We start from the raw sequence: 21756 nt of genomic DNA on the forward strand, positions 1-21756 counted from the left end.
TACTACAGTAAAACCCACCTCGATAAATATTTTTTTTTGGAAAATGTCGGACATTAGTACTAATTTTCATGAGAAAGGACTAACGATACTCAATAGACCATTGCCGGTCCAACATTCTCAATTTTTTCTTGATGCCCTAAGCATATTTAAAATTTGACTCATGAATAAATATTTATGTAACCGAATCTTAAACTAAATCCGAATTTAAAATGGTTTCAATTTTTATAGGATATGAAATTTTGTCTAACTTGAATATTTTTGAAAGTCAATACAAAATTGGTTTTGGTTTCTTTGATTTCGTTCAGATATAGTACCATATTACAAACTTGGTTGACATCATCAATTCAATTTTATCGCATTATAGATAAACAATTAACATCATAACTTAACACATGTTTATAAATTTGTAATTTAGACTTTTTCAGTTTTTTAACAAGACTTATCTTCTTAATTTTTTATTTGGTATTACATAAAATGCATATAAATATAATCAAACATGGATTCAGCTTTGGTTATGAGATTCATATTATTAACTGAAAGACAAATCCAATCAAAAAGAAAATTATGTTCACCCAATAGTCGGATTTAACTCCACTTTGAACAACTTGGATCTTACGACGTTGCTTTCAACCAAGATTATTTTGTTGTGAAAAGTTTTTAAATAAAAATTTTGAACTTGAAACTGGTTTGAACAAACAATCATTTCTCTATTCTGGCCACATTTATTTCTCCAATCTCTTGTTTTTGTTTTCTTTATGATCCATCCTAATTGATGAAAAACACAATTATTTTTAAAGTTTGAAAATAAAGAAATACTAAAGAGTTATAAAAAGAAAAAGAAGATAATGTGTACATTAGATTTAAGTGACATAGATACAAATATACATGCTAACAATGTAAGTATTATAAGGGTAAAATCAAGCTATTGTAATTGTGTATAAAACAATGTTTAAATAATCACCCAAATATGTTATTATCTTATCTTTATGTATAGAGTGCAAAATTTGTTTTTTCAAAGAGTGCAAATATTATTTTAAAATATCAAAATCAAGAGTATCATATATTATTTTATTTATTAAATTTATTTTATGAATAAAATACATAAATATTATAAAAATGTCAAGAAATTAATTATTTTAACTATAAATAATTCATTAAAACTTACAATATACTTATGTATTTAAAATATTTTGTATTTATCTATTTAAATCTTTATTCTACACGACGTGTATAATTATTTTAAACCAAAATTATTTCTTTTGAAAATTTTTTTAATAAAAACAAAAAAACTTCCTCTTTACTCATTTAATTGGCTCACCAAGTTGATTTGGTATGTGTTGAAATTGAAACTGGTTTGAAGGAATACATTTCTTTGTTCTGGCCACATTTATTTCTCTAATCTTTTGTTTTTGTTTTTTTATGATCCATCCTAATTGATGAAAACACAATTATTTTTAAAGTTTTAAAATAAAGAAATACTAAAGAGTTATAAAAATAAAAAAGAAGATAATGTGTACTTTAGATTTAATCGACATAGATTACAAATATACATGCTAACAATGTAAATATTATAAGGGTAAAATCAAGCTATTGTAATTGTGTATAAAACAATGTTTAAATATTCACCTAAATATGTTATTATCTTATTTTTGTATATAGAGTGCAAATATTATTATTTTTTGGTCGAAGAGTGCAAATATTCTTTTAATATATCAAAATCAAGAGTATCATTATTATTTTAATTTATTAAATTTATTTTATTAATAAAATACATTAATATTTATAAAATACAAAGAAATTAATTATTTTAAATATAAATAATTCATTAAAATTTACAATATATTTATGTATTTAAAATATTTTGTATTTATCTATTTAAATCTTTATTCTACACGACACATGTAATTTATGTTTGATGTATATATTGCTAACATAAATATATTATATTTCAAAAGATATTAGGCTAAAAATTGTAAAGCTAAAGAAATAAAACAATATATTTAGTCAATTTTTTTTGTTTTATTTCCCAAAAAAGGGCTGCAATAAAGGAAAAGAAAACAAGAAATAGAGGAAATTGTTAGATATTGTTGAATAGTAGTCAAAGATACATAGAGATCCAAAAATCCCTTTTTCATCCTTGAGGGCATATATATATAAGCCATTATATATTTTACTGGTCTTAACAAAATATAAAAACCTAATAATTGTAGGGAGCAGGCAGGAATCCTCTTTGCTTTATTCCCTGAATTTTCGCCAACTTATCGTAAGTTTTCTTTCTCTCTCTCCCCTTCAGTTTTTCTAATTTTTCTTCCAGTAAATTGAATTTTCTAGATGAAAATAAATAATCTTCTGTTAATATTTAAAAAAGTTTTATTAAAGTTAATTTTTATCTTACTCTCCAATTCGGAAATTCTAAAGCGCGATCCGTTTTCTTTTTTTTTTAAGAGAGATCTGAAAAATCCTTTCGAATTGTGAAAATCTTTGGAGTTTCAGAGAATTGTTCTCTTCTGGGTTTTAGTTGTAAAGTTTCGAACTTTATCTTGTCGGAGATGTTACAGTCTCCACTTCACTTCAATGGAAGAAGCTAAAGCTAGGGTTTTGTAGTGAATCTTCTGCTAAAGTAGAGTTTTTCTTTTGAGTAAAGATGTCAGGATCTGAGACTGGTTTAATGGCGGCGAGCAGAGAATCATCAATGCCATTCACGATGGCTCTCCACCACCAACAACAGCACAATCAACCTCCTTCTCCGCCGCAAACGCAACAGCAGCAGCAGCAGTCGTCACCACCACCACCGCAGCAGTACCAACACAACTCAGCCGGAGGTGGGAATCCTGGTTTGAACATGAACATGCCTGTGGAGATGACGGGAAGTGAGCCTGTGAAGAAGAGGAGAGGGAGACCGAGGAAGTACGGTCCGGAACTGGGTTTGGTTCCCGGAGCTCCTTCTTTCACCCAGGCTCAGACGAGCGGCGGCGGTTCCGGCGAAGGAGGGTCGTCTGCGCAGAAGAGGATGAGAGGACGGCCTCGTGGCTCTAGCAATAGGAAAAAGCTTCAAGCTTTAGGTAATTTATATTTATATTACATGTTTTTTTGTTTTGTTTGTTTTGTGTTGGAATCTTCTTCCTCACGTGATGGCTTGGATCTTCTCTGTCGGCTGCAATCAATTAGAATATAGTAAAATGGTGAATATGGTAAACAATGTCCTTGAGGATTAGATTACTTCTCAAATTACTTATATGCCCCTCTTGACGTGTCTTGTTCAACCATCTTTACTCTTTTGTGGCTTTTGGAGTTTCTTAGTTCATTGTTCTGAATGTTATGTACCGCAACTTGAGCTCTTAGTGTTGTCTTTTTGTGTGTGTGTGTGTGTGCTTGTTGTTGCAATCTTGATATCTTTTGTGGGTTTTTGAGTTTCTTCGTTTGTTGTGTTGAGTTTTATGAACTGAAACATGAGCTCTGATCTTTTGTGTGTGTGTGTGTGCTTGTTTATGCAGGCTCGACAGGAGTGGGATTTGTACCTCATGTACTCACCGTGGGGACTGGAGAGGTGTGTTATCATCTTCTAGCTTCTTGAATTTCCTTATTTTACTGCATGTCTAGAGAGCGAGTTGTTGTGTTTAAGGCCCATTTGATTTGGTCAGTGGTAAGAGTTGACATTTGTTTTATTATGAATTGGGACAGGATGTATCATCAAAGATAATGGCGTTTTCTCAGAACGGACCAAGAACTGTGTGTGTCTTGTCTGCAAACGGATCTATCTCCAATGTGACTCTTCGCCAGTTCGCCACATCCGGTGGAACCGTTACATATGAGGTATCAAGAGTTGGCTGTATCTTTGTCTCTGATCTTTTTGCTGCTTAACCTTTTTACTAAGTTGCTTACACTGAAAATCAGGGGAGATTTGAGATTCTGTCTTTGTCGGGCTCCTTCCTCCTGGTAGAGAACAATGGTCACAGAAGCAGGACAGGAGGTCTAAGCGTGACTTTATCGGCTCCTGATGGTCATGTCTTAGGTGGCTGTGTAGCTGGTCTTCTTATAGCAGCATCACCTGTTCAGGTTACTTTCTTTCTTTTTTCCATTACAACATTATATTCGATGCTCATAAGAACAATGTAATGACACTTTTGGGTATTCTCAAATCACAGATTGTTGTTGGGAGTTTCATACCAGAGGGGCAAAAAGAACTAGCGTCACCGACATTACTACCGCGTGTGGCCCCAAGTCACGTACTGATGAATCCGAGTAGCCCGCAGTCTCGTGGCGCAATGAGTGAGTCATCTATCGGAGGACATGGAAGCCCTCTTCACCAGAGCAACACAGGAGGACCTTACAACAACACCAACAACCCTTCCATGCCCTGGAAGTAGCCAAAGTGATATATATCTGTCTTGCTAAATGATGATGATGATTCATACCCTTTAGTTTAGGCTATTTTAGTTGAGTTTTAAATAACTTAACATGCTTTTGTGTTCCGTGGTGTGCTTTAAGAGACTTTGATTTGTTCAGAAAATTGGAATATCCTGATTAATGTAGATCTTTTTTTAATATAAATTTTCTCAAATTCTTGAAAACATTACAACACCAAAAACAATACTGGTTTCACTTCAAGCCTGGTGGTCTTTGGCTCTCTTCAACAAAAACCGCATTGAGAAGAACCCAAGAGCAGTAGTTTGCCAGAACCACCCCATTGCATTCCTCGGGTCCACTCGTTTAGCCAGCGACCAAGCATAGATTCCTTCTCCAACATGTAGTCCCACTGATATGATGAAGACAGCCCTTACCATCGTCATTGTCCTGAAGAAGAAGAGGCTTAGTGCTCTTAAGAAAGGCACAGGTCCTACTTCCGGTAACCACCCCGCAGCGAAAAGAGCTGACATTCCTAGTATAACAGCTAACCAAGTGAATATAGTTGGACCGTCTAATGATCTCTGTTTCCTCTCCTGCCAATATGAGATTGTTGCAGCCATGCCTTCCTTGGAGCTCTTGAATGGTATATATCCAAGCTCTTCCTTGGCCTTGAGATATGAGAAATAATGGGTAACACCGACCTACACAAGACCAGCAGATTCATCAAACAACTTGGGACACTGAGTTAAGATTTGAGAAACTGTTACCTTGTAGACTTCAGCAGGAAGAATAAGAGGCTGAGGTAACCAGCTCTTAGAAAGCCATGGATACAAAACAGTGTAGACTCCTTGGAAGATCTTACCCAAGGTCAGCGCAACAGGTACCGAGATAGTAAATTTGGGAAGATCATAGTCCAAACTTCGTAGGAAGGGACGTAGAAACTCAAATGTATTCACAGGGGAACCTACCACGTCATAGATCCAAAACTAACTCAGCTTTTTTTAATTGAATACCAGGAGGTTCGGACCGAAACCGTAATCCCCCATGTCCGAAACCACAACATCTAATATTAGTTTCGTCTTAGCGGTCACTCAAACTGGGGACCTCTGACAAAATGGTCGATGTCCTTTCCAGTTGAGCTAATGATCTCTAGTAACAAACTCAGCTTTCACTTAGCAAATACACGTTTTTAAGGCTAAATGGTTTACCATCAGAGACGAAATAAGGTTGACCAGCAGCAACAGGCTCTCCTTCTCTACCAGGAATGTCATCCAAGAGTCCCATACTCGCCAATATAATCGCTAGGACAAGGTTCTCAACATAAATCCAATCTGTCTTAACACTCGGTTCACCGGTTTTAAACAGCAGCAAACCCATCTTCGCTAGATTAACTATCCTAGGAAGATGTCTGTCTTCACCAGGTCCATATATAGCTGCTGGACGAACCGCACATGTATACAACTTCTTCCCTCCATTTCTACATAAACCACACACAAAGCCAATGAGAAGATTTTATTTTTCCTATTAGAGTCTTTTGACTTACTTAAACGGTCGGCCGTTACTCTTGAGGACAAGCTGTTCCGCGATGGATTTACTTCGACCATATGCGTCTACATGATCATCAAGCGGGTAATAAGGCAAACTCTCATTACCGTTTATAATCTCTTTACCACCAAACACGACGTTGTAAGTGCTGACGTACACAAGTCTTGTGATCTCGTGTTTGAAGACAGCTTCCAAGACGTTACATGTCCCGTTTATGTTGACCTCGTCGCAACGACCGAACTGGAGCATCTCTTTGCCGGACATGCCGTAGGAAGCGAGGTGCAGAACACAGTCTGCTCCGTCTAGCGCCTTGTCCACATCTTGTTTCTGAGTTACGTCACCTGTTCAAGATTCCCAAGATCAATTAAATCTAAGGATCTATATGATGATCACACAGATCGAAGTGGAATCAATTGAAGAGAGAGGAGAGTGAAACCTTGGATGCAGCGAACGCCGCTGTTTCTGAGGTCATCGGACCAGGGAGATGAGTTGCGGAGGTCGAAGGAGCGGACCTGGCGAGCACCGCGGCGGACTAGCTCTAAGCAGAGGGCGGCGCCGACGTAGCCGAGGCCTCCGGTGACGACGAAGGTGTTGCCTTCGACACCTTCGTTCTCGCTCAAATGCATTTTTTTGTTCTTTCTCGATACGAGTTTGACCGGCGATGAGAAACTGGAGATTTGAGAGTCCGACAACTACTGTCTTGAATTTTCACCTTTTTAACTCAAAAACGTTGTACTTTACTTCTCGGGATTTTAATTGGGGATATGCCCCTCCATTCTTAAAATTTATTATATCTCTACCATAACTTTTTTTTCATAAGTACTTTATTAATGATCACAGTAATAGGTTGACAAAAAACATGTTTTATGATTATGACATTCAGAATAAAAGTATGGTAATGAATAATCTGATCTCATTCTGGTAAATTTGTAATTACGGATGGAGTCAGATATAAAACATCGGTTGTGCTTCTAATTTGTCCATAAAGTAACCGTATATTGTTCCGATTCAGGTTATTTGAGTTTGATTTGGATATATCCAAAGTTATATTTGAAATTGAAAAGCAAAATATAAAAAATAACTTATTTATATAGGATTGAATATTTAAGGTATTTATTGAAAATTTAATACTTATTTTTAGATATAATTTCAAAATAATTATGGAATTGAATATTTGAAGTACATATTATGTTTCAAATATTTATATTTGCGATTAATTTGGAATTTTGGATCGATTTTTTGGACTTTTTGGAGAGGGTGTTTGGTTTTTCAGGTTGCCTGTTCAGATTCACCTAATAACACTTCGGCTTAGAATACGTTGTGTACCACCTTACAAGAATTACTGATTTCTTACATTTCAGACTAGTATGGATTATTTTTTTAGTTTGAGTTCAGTAGGTTACGAATTTACGAATTTTATGTCTACACCTACTTTTTTTTTTTTTTAACGTTGTTTACACCTACTTTAAATGAAGAAAAAATTGTGATTATATAAACTTTTTACAAAAAAATATCAGCGCTTTTGTGATTCTATAAACTTTTTACAAAAAAAAATATCAGCGCTTTAGCGCGGATCACTATGTGGTAAAAATAATAATACAGTTCTTATTAAGTAACTAATGTATCAAATTTTTTATGTACAAGAAGTTAGAAAAAAAAAACCAATGTATCAAATACAATAATGGGCCTGAAGAAAATAAGCGACGAAGCCCACTAAGAGAAAAAAGGGGTAGAAATCATGAGAAACGAAGAAGAGAATTGCGGCGACTGAACGTGCCGGTGAAAATCCAGATGAATCTGGAGAAGTTCAGAGAGTATCTCCACAAGGTCATCAGGAATGTGGAAGTTCCCGATCCGGTAAGGAAACCATCAATCTCTTATCTAATGTAACTTGTGTTAGATTGCAAAGTTTAATCTCGATCTTTTGTTTGTAACTGATAGGTACGTTCTGTAAGTCCAGCTGTCATCTTCGTTGCTACTGTGGACCTTTTTGAAGGTTTCGAGATGATGTGGGGTAGCCAAAGACGTATCAATGTGCCTCCGCCGGAAGATGACGCTAATCTCTTGACCTTCCTCACATCTCGAGCTACAATCGTTCCTGAACACATTCACAGCGACGAGCTAGCATCGATCCTGCGTTATATCGATGGTCCCTATCTCGAGTCCTTCACAGCAGCCCTCAAGGAGAAAGCTACTACCAAAGAAGCTGATAAATCTATCGGTAGACAACTCTGTGACTACGCCATCAAGTTCTGCTACTACTTCCCAAACAGTGCCCTTTCCAGTGATCAGGTGGAAACAGAAAGTGGTAGTAGCGCAATGTACCCCTCAGACTCAGATGCTACCTCTCATGGCTTGGGTTTGGCAGTGGAGGATGAAGATGAGTTTGAAGAGGAGGAGGATGAGAAGGAGCCTGTTCTCAAGGACGAGCCGAACTTGGCTGAAGTCAAAGAGGAGCCGCACTTGGTTGAAGTCAAGGAGGAGCTGAAATTGGTTGAGGTCAAGGAAGAGCTTGTTGAGGTCAAGGAAGAGCCTGTTGACTTGGTTAAAGAGGCCAATCGTAAGCGTCATGCTTCAGCAAGCCCAACTTCTTCATTAGGTTCGACTTAGGTAATATTGAAATTTGCTCTGTTTTGTTCAAGTTTTGGATCGTTTTTGTATGATATCCTAATCTTTCCAAATATATCACACTGATCAGAAGAAATACTGTGATGGCAGAGGAGTACAAGGATCAAGACGTGGAAGTTTCTCGGGCAATGACGTGTGTAGTTTTTCTAGCTCTTTTTATATTCTCCATTATCGATGTTGCATATGCTTTGGTTAAACCTTACTCAGTTTCTTTTGGTGTCATTATGCTAGGGAAAAAAACATATAGCTCTAAAAAAAACATGTTTATCCACTGTCGGTTCGTTTCTATAAACATGTTCGGTTTATAAAAATAATTTCTGAAAATTTAATAAGTTTTCAATATTTATATAATTTTAGTAATATATATATATATATATATATATATATATATATATAAGATCATATGCCATATATTATGATATCCATTCGTATTTTTGGTCCAGTCCTTTCACTTTGGCTCATACAAATTTAGATCGTCCCTTTCACTCGTGCAATCTTCTCATAAGCAGTCTCAATTAGACATCTCATTTTCCCAATTTCGTTAGCGTTAAGTTTATTCTTTGTGTAGCCAGCCTGCTTGCATTAACACCTCGACTGGGCACAAATGTTTGCTGAAACTAGTTTTAGTTTTGGCTTTGTATTCTATAGCTTCAATCTGAATATAGTATAGATATACCGAATTGAATGGTATGGTTGCTGATATATATTTCTCTTAATATGCATTCCATCCTCTGATAAATTATCTTTCTGTCACACATTTTTTTTTGTTACAATTGTTGACTGAATTTGTTCTTCTGCTTTTTATTGGTGAACGCAAAGCTCATATATTTGCTCCTAATCTTGGTATCTTTAAAACATAGACCTAACCAGTTTGCTCCTAGGTAGGTTACATGAGAACTCTGTCTGTCTGAGGTCTGTTTTATATAGGATAACTATCAATTTAAAATATAAATGTGACTATATATATAAGATATAGTTTTACTAAAATTTATTATCTTATCAAATTGTGTTATATTTTGAACTTTTTTTTTGGAATTGTTGACTAAATTTGTTCTTTGCTTTCTAGTGATGAAGGAAAATCTCATATATTTTCTGTGTGATTTAACTCTGTCATATAATATTTGGGGCAAGGAGCCATTTTTCTACTGATAGTTTATGGCTAATATCTGCAATCTTCTGTTTGTCTTACCTTTGTTCTCACGTTGTGAAAATTCGATGCACCTTGCATTTCATATCCTTACTGTTTCATTAACTAGGTTACATGGGAACTTTGTCTGTCTGAGGTCTGTTTTACATATGATAACTATCAGTTTATAATATTAGTGATATATATATATATAATTTTACTTAAATTTTTGTTTTATCCAATTGAGTTATATTTTGAAATTAAATTACTTATGAGCTGTTTATTTATAGAGTCTATAGTGCATTTGAGTTTTGATGATTTTTCATTATTTGATGTAGATAATAAATTCCAGACTGAAAAATAAATGCTACATATTTGTCTTTAAATGGGATGATTTTTATCTTTAGCTAAACTACTTACTTATTATACATGTGTACTTGATTTGTGTAGATTTGAACATTCTATTTCTTGAGTCTTGACATATGATTGAATGTGTAATATTTCATTACAAGTTATCGATATATGTATTATACATGCATTTCCTCATTGTTTTATCTTTTTTTTTGTCAGGTTGAATGTTATACTTGTTGATAAAGATGATGACAAACGGAATAAACATCCTTGAAGCTGTGCATGAAAACTGTATTGTCTTCCATCTTTTGTTTTGTTTTTATGATGTGGTAATTAATATCTCAGATTTGATCCTTTGATTGAGTATTTATGGTTGCTTATTTTTGTCTCTAAATGTCTTCAGGGGTGTGTGGAGGTTCTCTAGCGTGCTCGCTCGACGTCCCATGTGATTGTTATGGTAAAACTTCTCTTCCTTTCAAGTCACTAATCTACATAGATTGATCATGAATTGTGTATTACCAAATATTTAAATAGTTTGATTGAAAATAGGACCTGGAGAACTACGACAAACAAGAGAATGATATGCTGGATTTTGCTTTTGCATTAACAGAACTGCATGTCCTCCTTTCGCATTAAATTGTCTCAATCGGGTTTGGTCGAAAATGTCGCTATTGGGATGTCAAGTCATTACACAACAAGAGCTAGATGGTGTCCACTTGCCATTGCTTCAGCCACTGAATTTTGCTGTTGATTGGTTCATTTCTAAACCTCACTGGACCACTTCAAAGTCTCTCAGAGCATATGATTATTTAGGTTGTTAAGCTAAACGAGTTTTGGAATTACACTTTGTTTATTATGAGAAAATCTTATTAGATTAAAACTATAGGAGATAGTAATTCAGAAGGTGAGATATTTCACAGATTCATTTCATCTCTTTATTTGCAGCATTCCACTTTTCTTCTTTAGTTTGATTTATAATTCAGAACAAAGCTAAAAGATATGGATAAAACTTAAAATGGTTAATTTGAAGCATAACTATATGAGAAGTTAGAGCCAATAACCAAAACAAACATGTTAATTAAGAAAATGACCCATGACAAAAAAAAATAGCGGTGTATTTAACTATTTATACAATATTTGCTATTTACCCTTTTTCATTTTCCCTTTTTATTTTATTTACTTCTATCACTCCACAATTATTCAGATTTTTATTTGCTTATGAAAAACATAGATTTTATTTCTGTCATGTTTTGAATTTTTTTTAATAATACAATAGTGTAATAATAAGTGAAGAAAATAAGTGAAGAAGTCCATTATTATATATATATCTTTTTTTGGTGTAAATGTTAAAGAAGCCCATTATTGGGATTAAAAAAAAGAAAGAAAAGAAGGGGTAATAAATCGTGAGAGAAGAAGAAGAGAATTGGGGAGATTGATTTTAGGGTTTGTGGTGTTGGTTTCTGAGAGATCCAAAGTGGTGTAGCGATGCACGTGCCGGTGACTGTGACGGATTACTCATTATCTTCATTCTACAAGGGTGTATACGCTGTGGTTGATGATTCTTCACTGGATGCAGTAGTCTCGTGGAGCAAAAACAAGAAAAGTTTCATCATTTGGGATCCGATAGAGTTTCAGAGAAGGGTTCTGCCGACGGGCAGAGAAAGAAGAATACGATCCTTAAATTTCTCGATGTTTATGGCCGACCTTAAGTACTATGTAAGTTTCTGGATTTTAACTCTAATCATCAACGCCCACCTTATAATGTGTTCGTTTTTCTTTTTGGTATTAGGGATTTATAAGGGTTAAGGGATCTAAGCATCGTTATCACATTGGACATCCGAAATATTTTGTGAGATGTAAACCTGAGCTTATGAAAAAGATGCAGGAAGAGGCTCATGAGAAGAGAATGCACAAATTTGAACAAGACAGGGCTATGAGAAAGAAAGCCAAAGCTAGAGCGATGAAGTTAGCGGATGCCTTGGGTGATTTAGGTCTTTGATTTAATGTTGGTTCGATTGCGTTTTGATGAATCCTTATGTCCCTAAGACCAAATCTCTCTTGTCTGTTTCAAGAAATGCTTCTCTTGTTTCTTGTATTGACCAAACACATGACTCTTGTTTCTCCTGAGCCGGCTGCAACTGTCCTCTTTGATTGTAGCTATGTACTTTTGTTTGTTGGCATCTTTAATGTTGGTTCGATTGCGTTTTGATGAATCCTTATATCCTAAGACCAATTCACTCTTTTGTCTGTTTCAAGAATGTTTCTCTTGTTGACCAAACACATTACCCTGTTTCTCCCGGCTGCAACTGCCCTCTAGTTGTAACAGGTCACATTGTTACTACAAGTGATTCCTATCGTAAACACATTTAGCACCTAAAGATAATTTCTTTGTATCTCTTGAATTTACAAAGAGAAGCCATTGTATATACAATACCATCCATATATGTGTTTCCTTTTCTTTCTAACATTCAATTGAAACAACTCCAGTTATATGGTATGTGAAGATTGTATCGTATGCCGAGTCATATTTGCAACTCCATTGTTCTTGATTAATTACCAGACATGCCGTAGGACGCAAGATGCAAAACACAGTCTGCATCATATATATTGCCTCGTCTACATCTTGTTTACCAGTTACATCACCTGTCAAGATTCCACGATCACTCCGATTAAATCTGACGACTATTATACTGTGATCTATACTATACGATGTGCACTCTCGACTTTTCACCTTTGTAGCACAAAATTTCTGTACTTTATCGGGCTTTATAATTGAGGATATGCCCCTCTATTCTTAAAAAATTTACTATATCCTTAGCACAACTTCTTTTTTTCTTTTCCAAAGTACTTAATGATAAAGGTAGGTTTGAGAATTTTATCCAATATCCAAATCCGAACATAGAGGAAAAACTCAAACTGAAATTCGCACCGGGTATTGAGTTACTAGAGATTGGATATTCAAATATATTAAACCTTATATTCTTACTTTACTTTTCTCATTTTATCCAAATATTTATATCAATGTTGCATGTATTTCAAATAAGACAATATACAGTTGAAGACAAAATAATTTGATATTCATCTAAAATGTATATCAAACTTTTTCTTTCATGCATCAATAAAAAATATATCCAAATTCTCAAAACAACCACAAAATTTGTATCTTTCCATTTTAAAAGTTTTGTTTCCAAACTTTTTAATCGGCTAACCTATTAAAAGTTTAAAAATTAGTTAAATTAACTGTAAATTTTTAGGTATTGAAAACTTTAGCAATTACGAATTTAATTTTTTTCAAAATCTAAATATCTTAACTCGACCGAAATAACCAAACACGAACTAAAAGTATTTGAATTTGAACGGATATATAAAAATATCCGAACATGTTCTAGTAGGCATGGCGAATTTACCCTAAACCGAAGTACTTATCTAAACCGAACCGAGAAAACAAAAATCTGATCCCAACCATTATACAAAAATATTCTTATGAGCTTGGCACTTTGGAGTTTGGGTATAACCTGAATAACCCAAAATCTTAACTAGAATCCAAAAATATCTAAATTAGTTAAATATATTAATGTTTTTATATATGTTAAGGTGGTTTAGATATTTTATAGTATTCTAAATATTTTTGTAGTTTTTTATTTGTTATTTTGAATACCTTTTAATTAGTTTAAATATTTTAACAAATTTTTGATTAGAGTTGTGAATAATTTATATATTTTAAGTATTCTTTTGTCAATTTTCAGGTTTTAAAAAGATACTTTTAAAACCCTAAAGGAACCAAACCCAACTTTGTGTTGTACTAGGGGTGTCAGTTCGGCTGGCACGACCAAATTTTCTAAGCCCAAAAATATTTTGTGTCTAGATTTCAAAGCCTGGTCCAACCCTTATAGGACTTTTGGAATTTTCGAAAAATAATTTGTCATTGTCGCTTCCATCGTTTTAGTACATGCGAATTTTCATAAAAAAATCAGTTTCAACTTTTTGTTTTTAAATATAAAGTGAGTTTAAACTTTTTCCTTTATCAAAAGTGTTTTACTTTTTTGTATGTTTTAAAAGCATATTATAAACAAACCAAATTTAATATAATTAAATAATCAATTATAAATTAAACTAATTAAATAAATAAAAAAAAAATTATGATAAATAAGGTCAAACATTTCATATTTCTTATTTTGTAAAAAAACATATTGTACATAAAAGAAAAAAGTACATTTGCAAAATTTAAAATGTGACACTTGTAATGATCAAAAGGTGCGTTGACAAATTTCATATTTGATTTATTAGATTTCGATCAAAAATATTAAATAATATGTCAATACTAATAATAGTTTTGATTGCAAGAATGATAATATTTAAACTATAAAGTAAAGTTTTGGGTTATCGGGCCGGTCTTAGCCTAAATGGACGTAGACCCAAAATATCCGAAGCCTATATAGACTTAACCCAAAAAAACCCAATTTTTTGGGTTTATAAAGCTAAAGCCAAACCTAAATCCGGTAATTTTTTAGGGCTGGATGGACCGTAATTGACATGTCTATTTTGTATAAAGTTGGTCTCAAATGCATTTAAACTTTTCATCAGTATATCTCACAAGTCACATCTTTGAGGAATATTTTGAACTCAAGTTGCCCTCATTTCACAACGATGAATATTTTGAACTTTTTACCCGTATTAAGATTTAAATACTGTATAACAATAGTAGGCATGGAACTAGGATGTGTTTTTGACTAAGTAATTTCTATATAGTTAATATTTTATCATAACAAAATGACTTTCTTTCTATACGAGACAAATAGATGATGAAGAAATTACTTAGTCAAAAACACATCCTAATTCCATGCCTACTATTGTGCAATATATTTGGACAACATTTAGTTACGTCTTCCCATAAGTAAATCATCACTTTTTTTGTTCGGAATATTATTGGTTCCTACACAAGAAATAAAGAAAGCTAACGTTTGGTTCAAGAAGTATGTCGAAGACACCAGATAAACAAGAACTGCCACTAGAAACGAGTCCGTACACAAAGTATGAGGATATTGAAGATTACAAGAAGAACGCTTATGGAACATCTGGTCACCAACAGGTTAAGCATGGCCAAGGTGGTGGCACAACGGACGCACCGACTCTCTCGGGCAGTGCTCCTCCATCCGCTATTGATTCAGCTAACCAACAAGCTAAGAAGTGAATCACACTCAGTTATTACAAAACAAAACAAAACAAACATGTTTCTATTGCTTCTGTTTTATTTACTATCCAATGGGATTTTATTTGATGCCTTGTGAAAATTAAATTGTTCTTTTGTTTCTCTCTCATAATCCATTGTTTTTTGTCTAAGTTTTAATCCATTGTTATGATATCTCATCAAATAGATGTCTACAAAAATTTGGCCATCCTGAGACAAATTAAACGCAAAGTATAAACGTAAGTTTTCCGGATCTCTTGATAAAAATAATTTGGCAAATTATCACTTTCAAATTTTTTTTGTCACTTTATCATTTAAAAGAAATTGTATGTGCAACAAAAAAAGTATTAGTTTGTCATAATATTTTTTAAAGGTTTATTTATCCTAAACCCCTTAAAATGTACACATTTTGAGTTACTTATTGCATAACGTATCTTCCTAACTTCCTAAGCTTGATGAATTTTGGAAAAAAAATAGATGTTATAAGCAACATTTTTATTTTTTAAAAAGCAACATTTTAATTAAGTTCTTGAATATAACAATCAACAAATTCCTACGGATACATATCATTCCCAAATAGAGTTGAGTTCTAAAGAAATGACATATTAAAATCTCAAGAATCAAATACATATAGAACATTCAACTACATATGTCATCTGACCACTGGCTGTTAGCTTTAGGCATCAAAATTTCTACTTAATCATTAGCAGTTAATACTTTTAATTGCAATTAAAGTCAGTAAAATAATAATTGCAAAATTAATATGCTCATTCCATTAGTGAGATGTCTAGTTACCAACAACATTAGCTAACTAATACTACCATGTCGTCTCCATAGTTAGATAAATACTAATTTGGGTTTTTACGGGTTTTGGATAAGTTCCGTCCTTAACCGGAAACAAATTTCCCGATAGCTTTTTTTTTTGATCAACACGAAACATTAGTTACAGGCGTTACAGCCAATGAATAGCAAGATCTCGACCGTTGATTTGCTATCCAAGTGATCTAACTGCTGGGACTCGGTGGCGGTACCGTACCACCCGGTCAAAGTAATGCTTCGTCAACGACACCGTGTCAGTAAGATACTTCCGGAGTGCAGACGGGGGATCGAAGAGATTACCTGAATAACCGGGGCCAGACAAAGTTTCTTCGTCTCTCTCTGCGATTTCTCTCTCAAATAACCAAGTTGTAGGCGAAAATAATAGAAAGTTAAAAAAAGTAATAGTCCAACTACAACTATTTATAAGTGAAATTTTTTAATACTTATGTTTTAATATTATACATTTTTAACAAAAATGATGGAAATAAAATTCAAATCTACTAGATCATATCCCTTTCTATGCATTCAAGAACAGTGGTACGGCTCTCTTCTTATTCCTTGTCAAGTTCACTTTGGAAGATGGAATTTCACTTTAATAAGTTCTGGAATGTCATGGTACAAGTAAATATTGATCAAATTTGTCGGTATGTATATTGTTATGTACATTTGGTTTTAGTGCACTTCGTTTATGTGTGTATGCGCAATTGTGATAGTTTATGAATTTCTTCATTACCAACTTCATGTCCATATGCGAAGTAAGTTATGTTACTTGTGGCATCTAAATCTTTCTCTCTCTTGGCAAGTAGGTTTGGATCACAAAGCTGCCTCCAAAATCATGATGAATCTGATTACCATAATATCTTCTGTTTTTGATGACTCAACGATTGACATAAGAGAAAGTTTCAAGCCCCCAAAGGTTATCTTTCTCCATGAGGCCAGAGGCCTGAATCCTAAATCGACCCATTTACTCTCTCAAGATGCCTATTAGGCTATTATGCAGTGCTAAAACATGAAATCATAAAGAAATCAAACCCGAATCACATGGATACAATGTATGAAGAGAATCGAAGAAGGGAAAGCGAGAGAGAGAAGATAAGTTTGTTATGAATATGAAATCTCACATTAAGCTTACTATACACAATGTTTCTAGCTTATATACAGAATGTTGTTAGCTAACTTACACCGTAACTGCACAACTAACTGCTAACCTACACTACTTGCTAACATACACTATATCTGATACAATGTGTTTGATAACTTGGAAGGAAGATGAATTATTCATATACTCCTGAAGCCTGAAGCATGTATATGCTATTTTCTTCGTTTGTTAATACAACCATCCTCCAAGTTTGGTCCATGTCCTCGTTGACTCAATGAAGACGACATAGTCATGGACAAGTTGGCACTTAAATCGATATTCCCCGATTGAAATTGTCCGTATCGATCAAGAAGTACGTCAGGAGCAATTGGCCGAGGTGGCGTTACGTTAATGGGATAATGGGAAGTAGTAGTTGATGGATAGTGATGAGTAGAATTGACGCGAATGTGCTCGGGGAAGTTAAGCTTGGCCTTGTGACCTCTAAACTCAAATGCAGCTTTATCATATGCTAAGGCTGCTTCTTCTGCGGTCTCGAACGTGCCAAGCCACACACGAGCTGTCACGGATCTCGGCCGCCCATTTCCCCCATGGTCTTTTCCTCACGCCTCTGTAGTTTCGTTGTCTCGGATTTTTTTTTTGTCCGAGGACATGATGAAATTTGTAAGTTCACTTTTGTGACAACGGTAACATATATAAAGGTGGTAGCACTACAAGAAAACAAAGAGATTCTGATGGCCAAAATCGTCGGAAGTTCGTCGGAAAAGGCCTATTCCGACGCATTTCTGACGAAGGCGTTCGTCGGTATCATTTCGTCGGAAAAAAAGAATTCGTCGGAATTTCGTCAGAATTTCCGACGACTTTCTGACGAATACCGAGAAATAACATTCTGACGAACTTCCGACAATATTCCGATGCGGACACACGAGACTAGAGTTCATCGGAAAAACTATATACCGACGGAGACGGATCCTCCGAAGATTCCGACGAACTAAGTTCTCGGTAAATACCGACGGAGTCTGATTCGTCGGTAAATACCGACGGAATATGACTCGTCGGTAAATACCGACGGATTACGATTCGTCGGTAAATTCCGACGACTCACCATTCGTCGGTATGTTCCGACGAATCATAGTCCGTCGGTATTTACCGACGAGTCATACTCCGTCGGTATTTACCGAGAACTTAGTTCGTCGGAAAATGTCAATTTTAATAATACGAATTAATTTTGCATTTTTATATATATTTTTTATATGAAAAATTAATTAATAAATAAATAAAATCTGAAATTTAAAACTAATAATATTATAGAATTTAAATTCATACAAACCGAAATAGAAAAAAAACATTCAGAAAATTTAAAATTCATGCAAAACGAAAGAAAAAAACATTCAGACAGTTTTAAAAAGCTGAAAAAAACTAAGAACTCGAAGACATCAAACGATCTAGCTTCTGCATTATCTCGGCGTTGAACTTCTTCTGGGATGCCAGCTCAGCAAGGATAGTGGCATTCTCCGAACGGATAGTGGCATTCTCCGAAAGGATAGTGGTGTTCTGCTCCTCCAATGCCCCAATCCGTTCATCTTTGTCATGTAGCTCCTCGAGAATCATGGGATCGGCATACGGAGCTTGCGAAGAAGACGCCGGATACGAAGAAGCACGGCGGGCCAACCCAACTAAACGGCCTCCTTTCCTTTTAGGAACCGCCTACAAAAATATTTAAAGTTAGTAAATATAGACAAATTAGTAATCGACATTATAAAAAAATATATTAATAAAAAAAATTACCTTTTCAACCATCTCATTTATTTGCAATAGGGACAAGTTGGTTGAAGCTCCCGTAGAATCGCCGTCATCAGAGAGAGGCTGAGATTGAGTTGCTATTTCAGCTTCCACCAAATCAACGACACCTTTGATCACGGGATCCTGAATTTGACCTGTCTTCTTGTTAGTGTGAGCCACCTTAATGAGTTGGAGACGATCAACGGGATTACCGTCATTTTCTTCGATCTAAAAAACCGCCATTATTAGCCAAGGAATATATAAAATATTTATTTAAAAAATATAAAGATAAATAATTAAAAAAAACTTACAAGTTCATCTTCCTTAGTAGACATAGAGCAAGCGCCGAGGTTGTGCACATACATACCTTTCCCGCCACGATCGCTCTTCCGGTTCTTGGAGTTCCTAGAAGACGTCTCTGCAGTTTCTTCCTTCTCCCAATGAGCTATCAACTGCTCCCACACCGTCCCGTTGATGAACCGTGGCCTCTTGTTCTTCTGCCAAACTGTCTTCCACGCGTTTATCTGCTTCGTATAAGAGTCCATGGCTTTTTCGTTGAATTTCTTACGGACTGTTTCCGTGAGATCGGAGTGCCAGTTGAACTCTTGCTACAAAACAAACATAATTTAATAAGTAAATATATTTTAAAAAATGTAAATACTTTAAAAAAATGAAGAGTTTACCGCAAACTGACGAAACCACAACTCTCGTTCTTCGAAAGGAATCACACTCCACTTTGAATATCCAAAACGAAGCATGGAGTACATCATCTGGTTGATGCTCCTGCTAATGCCATTTTTCGACTTGGTGAACCTTAAAAAAAAATACAAGTTAGTTAACAAGTTAATTAATGGAAAAAAACATAATACTACAAATTAAAAAAAATACTAACCAAGTGCTATGTCCTCGTCGTGGGTTGGGATGGAGAACCGGGAGATGCTCTCGACCTGGTTGTTGAACCAATAGATCAACTGGCATGACCCCCGGATCCTGTTGAGCAGCAGCGGGAGGGGCAGCGGGAGCTGGAGCGGGAATATATGCGGGAACCGAGTTTTGTTCGTGAGACGATCCCGATGCACGGGAACTGCTCACCGAACTACGTCGAAGACGGGCTGCGGGGCGGGGTACATCCTCGGACCTAAAAAAAAATTAATTTATCAAAAATCTTTTCAAACCATTTCTATTTTTAATGTTTTCATTTATATATTTACAAAAGGTTTTATAAACGTTTAAAAAAAACAACTAAATTTTTTATTATACATGATTTATATATATATTGTATACAAAATTATAAATTTTTATAATTACAGAAAAATGTTGTTAAATATTTTTAAAATTTTTAAAAAACGTTTTATTATACATAGTTTATTACTGGAAATTTGTAAAAAATTATTAAAATTTTAAAATTTTTTATTATACATGATTTATATATATATATATGTATACAAAATTATAAATTTTTATAATTATAGAAAAATGTTGTTAAATATTTTTAAAATTTTTAAAAAACGTTTTATTATACATAGTTTATTACTGGAAATTTGTAAAAAATTATTAAAATTTTAAAATTTTTTATTATACATGATTTATATATATATATGTATACAAAATTATAAATTTTTATAATTATAGAAAAATGTTGTTAAATATTTTTAAAATTTTTTAAAAACGTTTTATTATACATAGTTTATTATTGGAAACTTGAAAAACGTTTTTAAAAATCAAAAAACGTTTTAAAAACAGGAAAACGTTTTGAATTTTAACAAAAACACAAAATAATTCCAAAAAAAAACTTAAACAACAATCCAAACAACAATCCTAACTTATATATCCTAAACTATCCATTCAATCCTAAAATTTTCAATCAAACAACCTAAAATCCGAGATCTAACTTCCAAAACCCTAAAAAATTGGGATAAAACAAGGTTGGGATGATTCTTACATGATTTGGGGTTTGGGGAAGATGATTGGGGGCCGGAATGGGGGCCGCCGGTGATGGGGGCTCGAGAACGGCCGGAATCGCCGTGAAAGGGAGAGAAATCGCGGAGAGAATTGAGAGAGAGCCGGAGGCGGAAATAACGAAGAAGGAAGAAGATGAGTATCCTAGAGTCTTAGAATGACCTTTCCTTGTGAATGCATATCCTCGCGTACAAAATTTTGGATATGATTTGACCACATAGTTTGGTCCCTGCACAAATTCGCGTATCCAATCATCGAACACAAAACCTCTGGCCAAACCATCATTCACCTACAAATTAAAAACATATATGAGTGAAAAGTTAATTAGTTTATATTAAATTTAAACTACTCATTTGCATAGGGTAATATGATATATGACTCACATAACTACGAAGCCACACAGCAAATCCGTTATCTCTAAGTTGTTGAAGCTCATCTTCTGTTGCATGCCTGTGAGTCATACGCAACTCCGCCATATATACACTATATACAAAAATATTATCAATATGAAATAAATTTATTGAATATTAATCTAACAATGTAAATGAAAAAATATTTTTACCTCTCATATTGTAGAACATCTTCACAGTTGGTGAGCAAATATGTTTGCAAATGAGCGTGCTCAGTGTCCGTAAGTCTGCGCTTCGTGAATTTTCCGCTAAGTCGTCCTATTTCCTTGAACATGCTTGGGACAGTAACATGATATGTTGCTCTCTCCCCTCTGTCATCATGCCGAGCAGGTCTTCGGTGTTTTGTATGCACTTCTGGTGGAAAATAATTTTCAGCAAAGATTGCAGTTTCTTCATTGATCACCTGTGCCACTATAGATCCTTCCACCCTGCTTTGATTTTTGACCATCTTCTTCAGATGATGCATATAACGCTCAAAAATATACATCCATCTGTACTGCACAGG

At 34.4% G+C, this 21756-nt stretch overlaps 4 protein-coding genes across 24 annotated transcripts; 3 read left to right on the forward strand and 1 right to left on the reverse strand.

Moving 5' to 3' along the window:
• The first annotated feature begins 1874 nt into the window (after positions 1-1874).
• Positions 1875-4563, forward strand: LOC103857498 (AT-hook motif nuclear-localized protein 10). 2 transcript variants are annotated; one of them, XM_009134692.3, is made up of 6 exons: positions 1875-2263; positions 2645-3062; positions 3495-3547; positions 3682-3813; positions 3895-4056; positions 4146-4563. In XM_009134692.3, the coding sequence occupies exons 2-6, from the start codon at positions 2645-2647 to the stop codon at positions 4365-4367; spliced, it is 987 nt and encodes a 328-aa protein (XP_009132940.1). In that variant the 5' UTR covers positions 1875-2263; the 3' UTR covers positions 4368-4563. The 2 variants fall into 2 exon arrangements, with proteins under 2 accessions (XP_009132940.1, XP_009132941.1); XM_009134693.3 differs by lacking the exon at positions 1875-2263 and having other exon boundaries at positions 2306-3062.
• Positions 4522-6619, reverse strand: LOC103857497 (short-chain dehydrogenase/reductase family 42E member 1). Its single transcript, XM_009134691.3, has 5 exons — positions 6329-6619; positions 5891-6233; positions 5556-5824; positions 5115-5311; positions 4522-5048 (listed from the first exon to the last, which is right to left on the reverse strand). The coding sequence occupies exons 1-5, from the start codon at positions 6516-6518 to the stop codon at positions 4605-4607; spliced, it is 1443 nt and encodes a 480-aa protein (XP_009132939.2). The 5' UTR covers positions 6519-6619; the 3' UTR covers positions 4522-4604.
• A 972-nt stretch (positions 6620-7591) lies between these two features.
• LOC103857499 lies at positions 7592-10931 on the forward strand. 19 transcript variants are annotated; one of them, XR_004456493.1, is made up of 6 exons: positions 7592-7749; positions 7834-8502; positions 8591-8653; positions 10217-10326; positions 10401-10454; positions 10532-10931. XR_004456493.1 is itself a non-coding variant. In XM_018657055.2 (3 exons), exons 1-2 carry the CDS (start codon positions 7684-7686, stop codon positions 8500-8502), a joined length of 735 nt encoding a protein of 244 aa, XP_018512571.1. In that variant the 5' UTR covers positions 7592-7683; the 3' UTR covers positions 8591-8862. The 19 variants fall into 19 exon arrangements, 3 of the variants coding, with proteins under 3 accessions (XP_018512571.1, XP_033144102.1, XP_018512572.1); XR_004456489.1 differs by having other exon boundaries at positions 10547-10931; XR_004456496.1 differs by having other exon boundaries at positions 10608-10931.
• Positions 10932-11334: 403 nt separating this feature from the next.
• Positions 11335-18400, forward strand: LOC103857501 (heat stress transcription factor A-4a). Of its 2 annotated transcripts, none has more exons than XM_033288212.1 (2): positions 11335-11713; positions 11787-18400. In XM_033288212.1, the coding sequence occupies exon 2, from the start codon at positions 14973-14975 to the stop codon at positions 15186-15188; it is 216 nt and encodes a 71-aa protein (XP_033144103.1). In that variant the 5' UTR covers positions 11335-11713; positions 11787-14972; the 3' UTR covers positions 15189-18400. The 2 variants fall into 2 exon arrangements, with proteins under 2 accessions (XP_033144103.1, XP_009132950.1); XM_009134702.3 differs by having other exon boundaries at positions 11357-11713; positions 11787-12216.
• The last annotated feature ends 3356 nt before the right edge of the window (positions 18401-21756 follow it).

This window comes from Brassica rapa, chromosome A03, assembly GCF_000309985.2.
Source record: "Brassica rapa cultivar Chiifu-401-42 chromosome A03, CAAS_Brap_v3.01, whole genome shotgun sequence".
Lineage (NCBI taxonomy): Eukaryota > Viridiplantae > Streptophyta > Magnoliopsida > Brassicales > Brassicaceae > Brassica > Brassica rapa.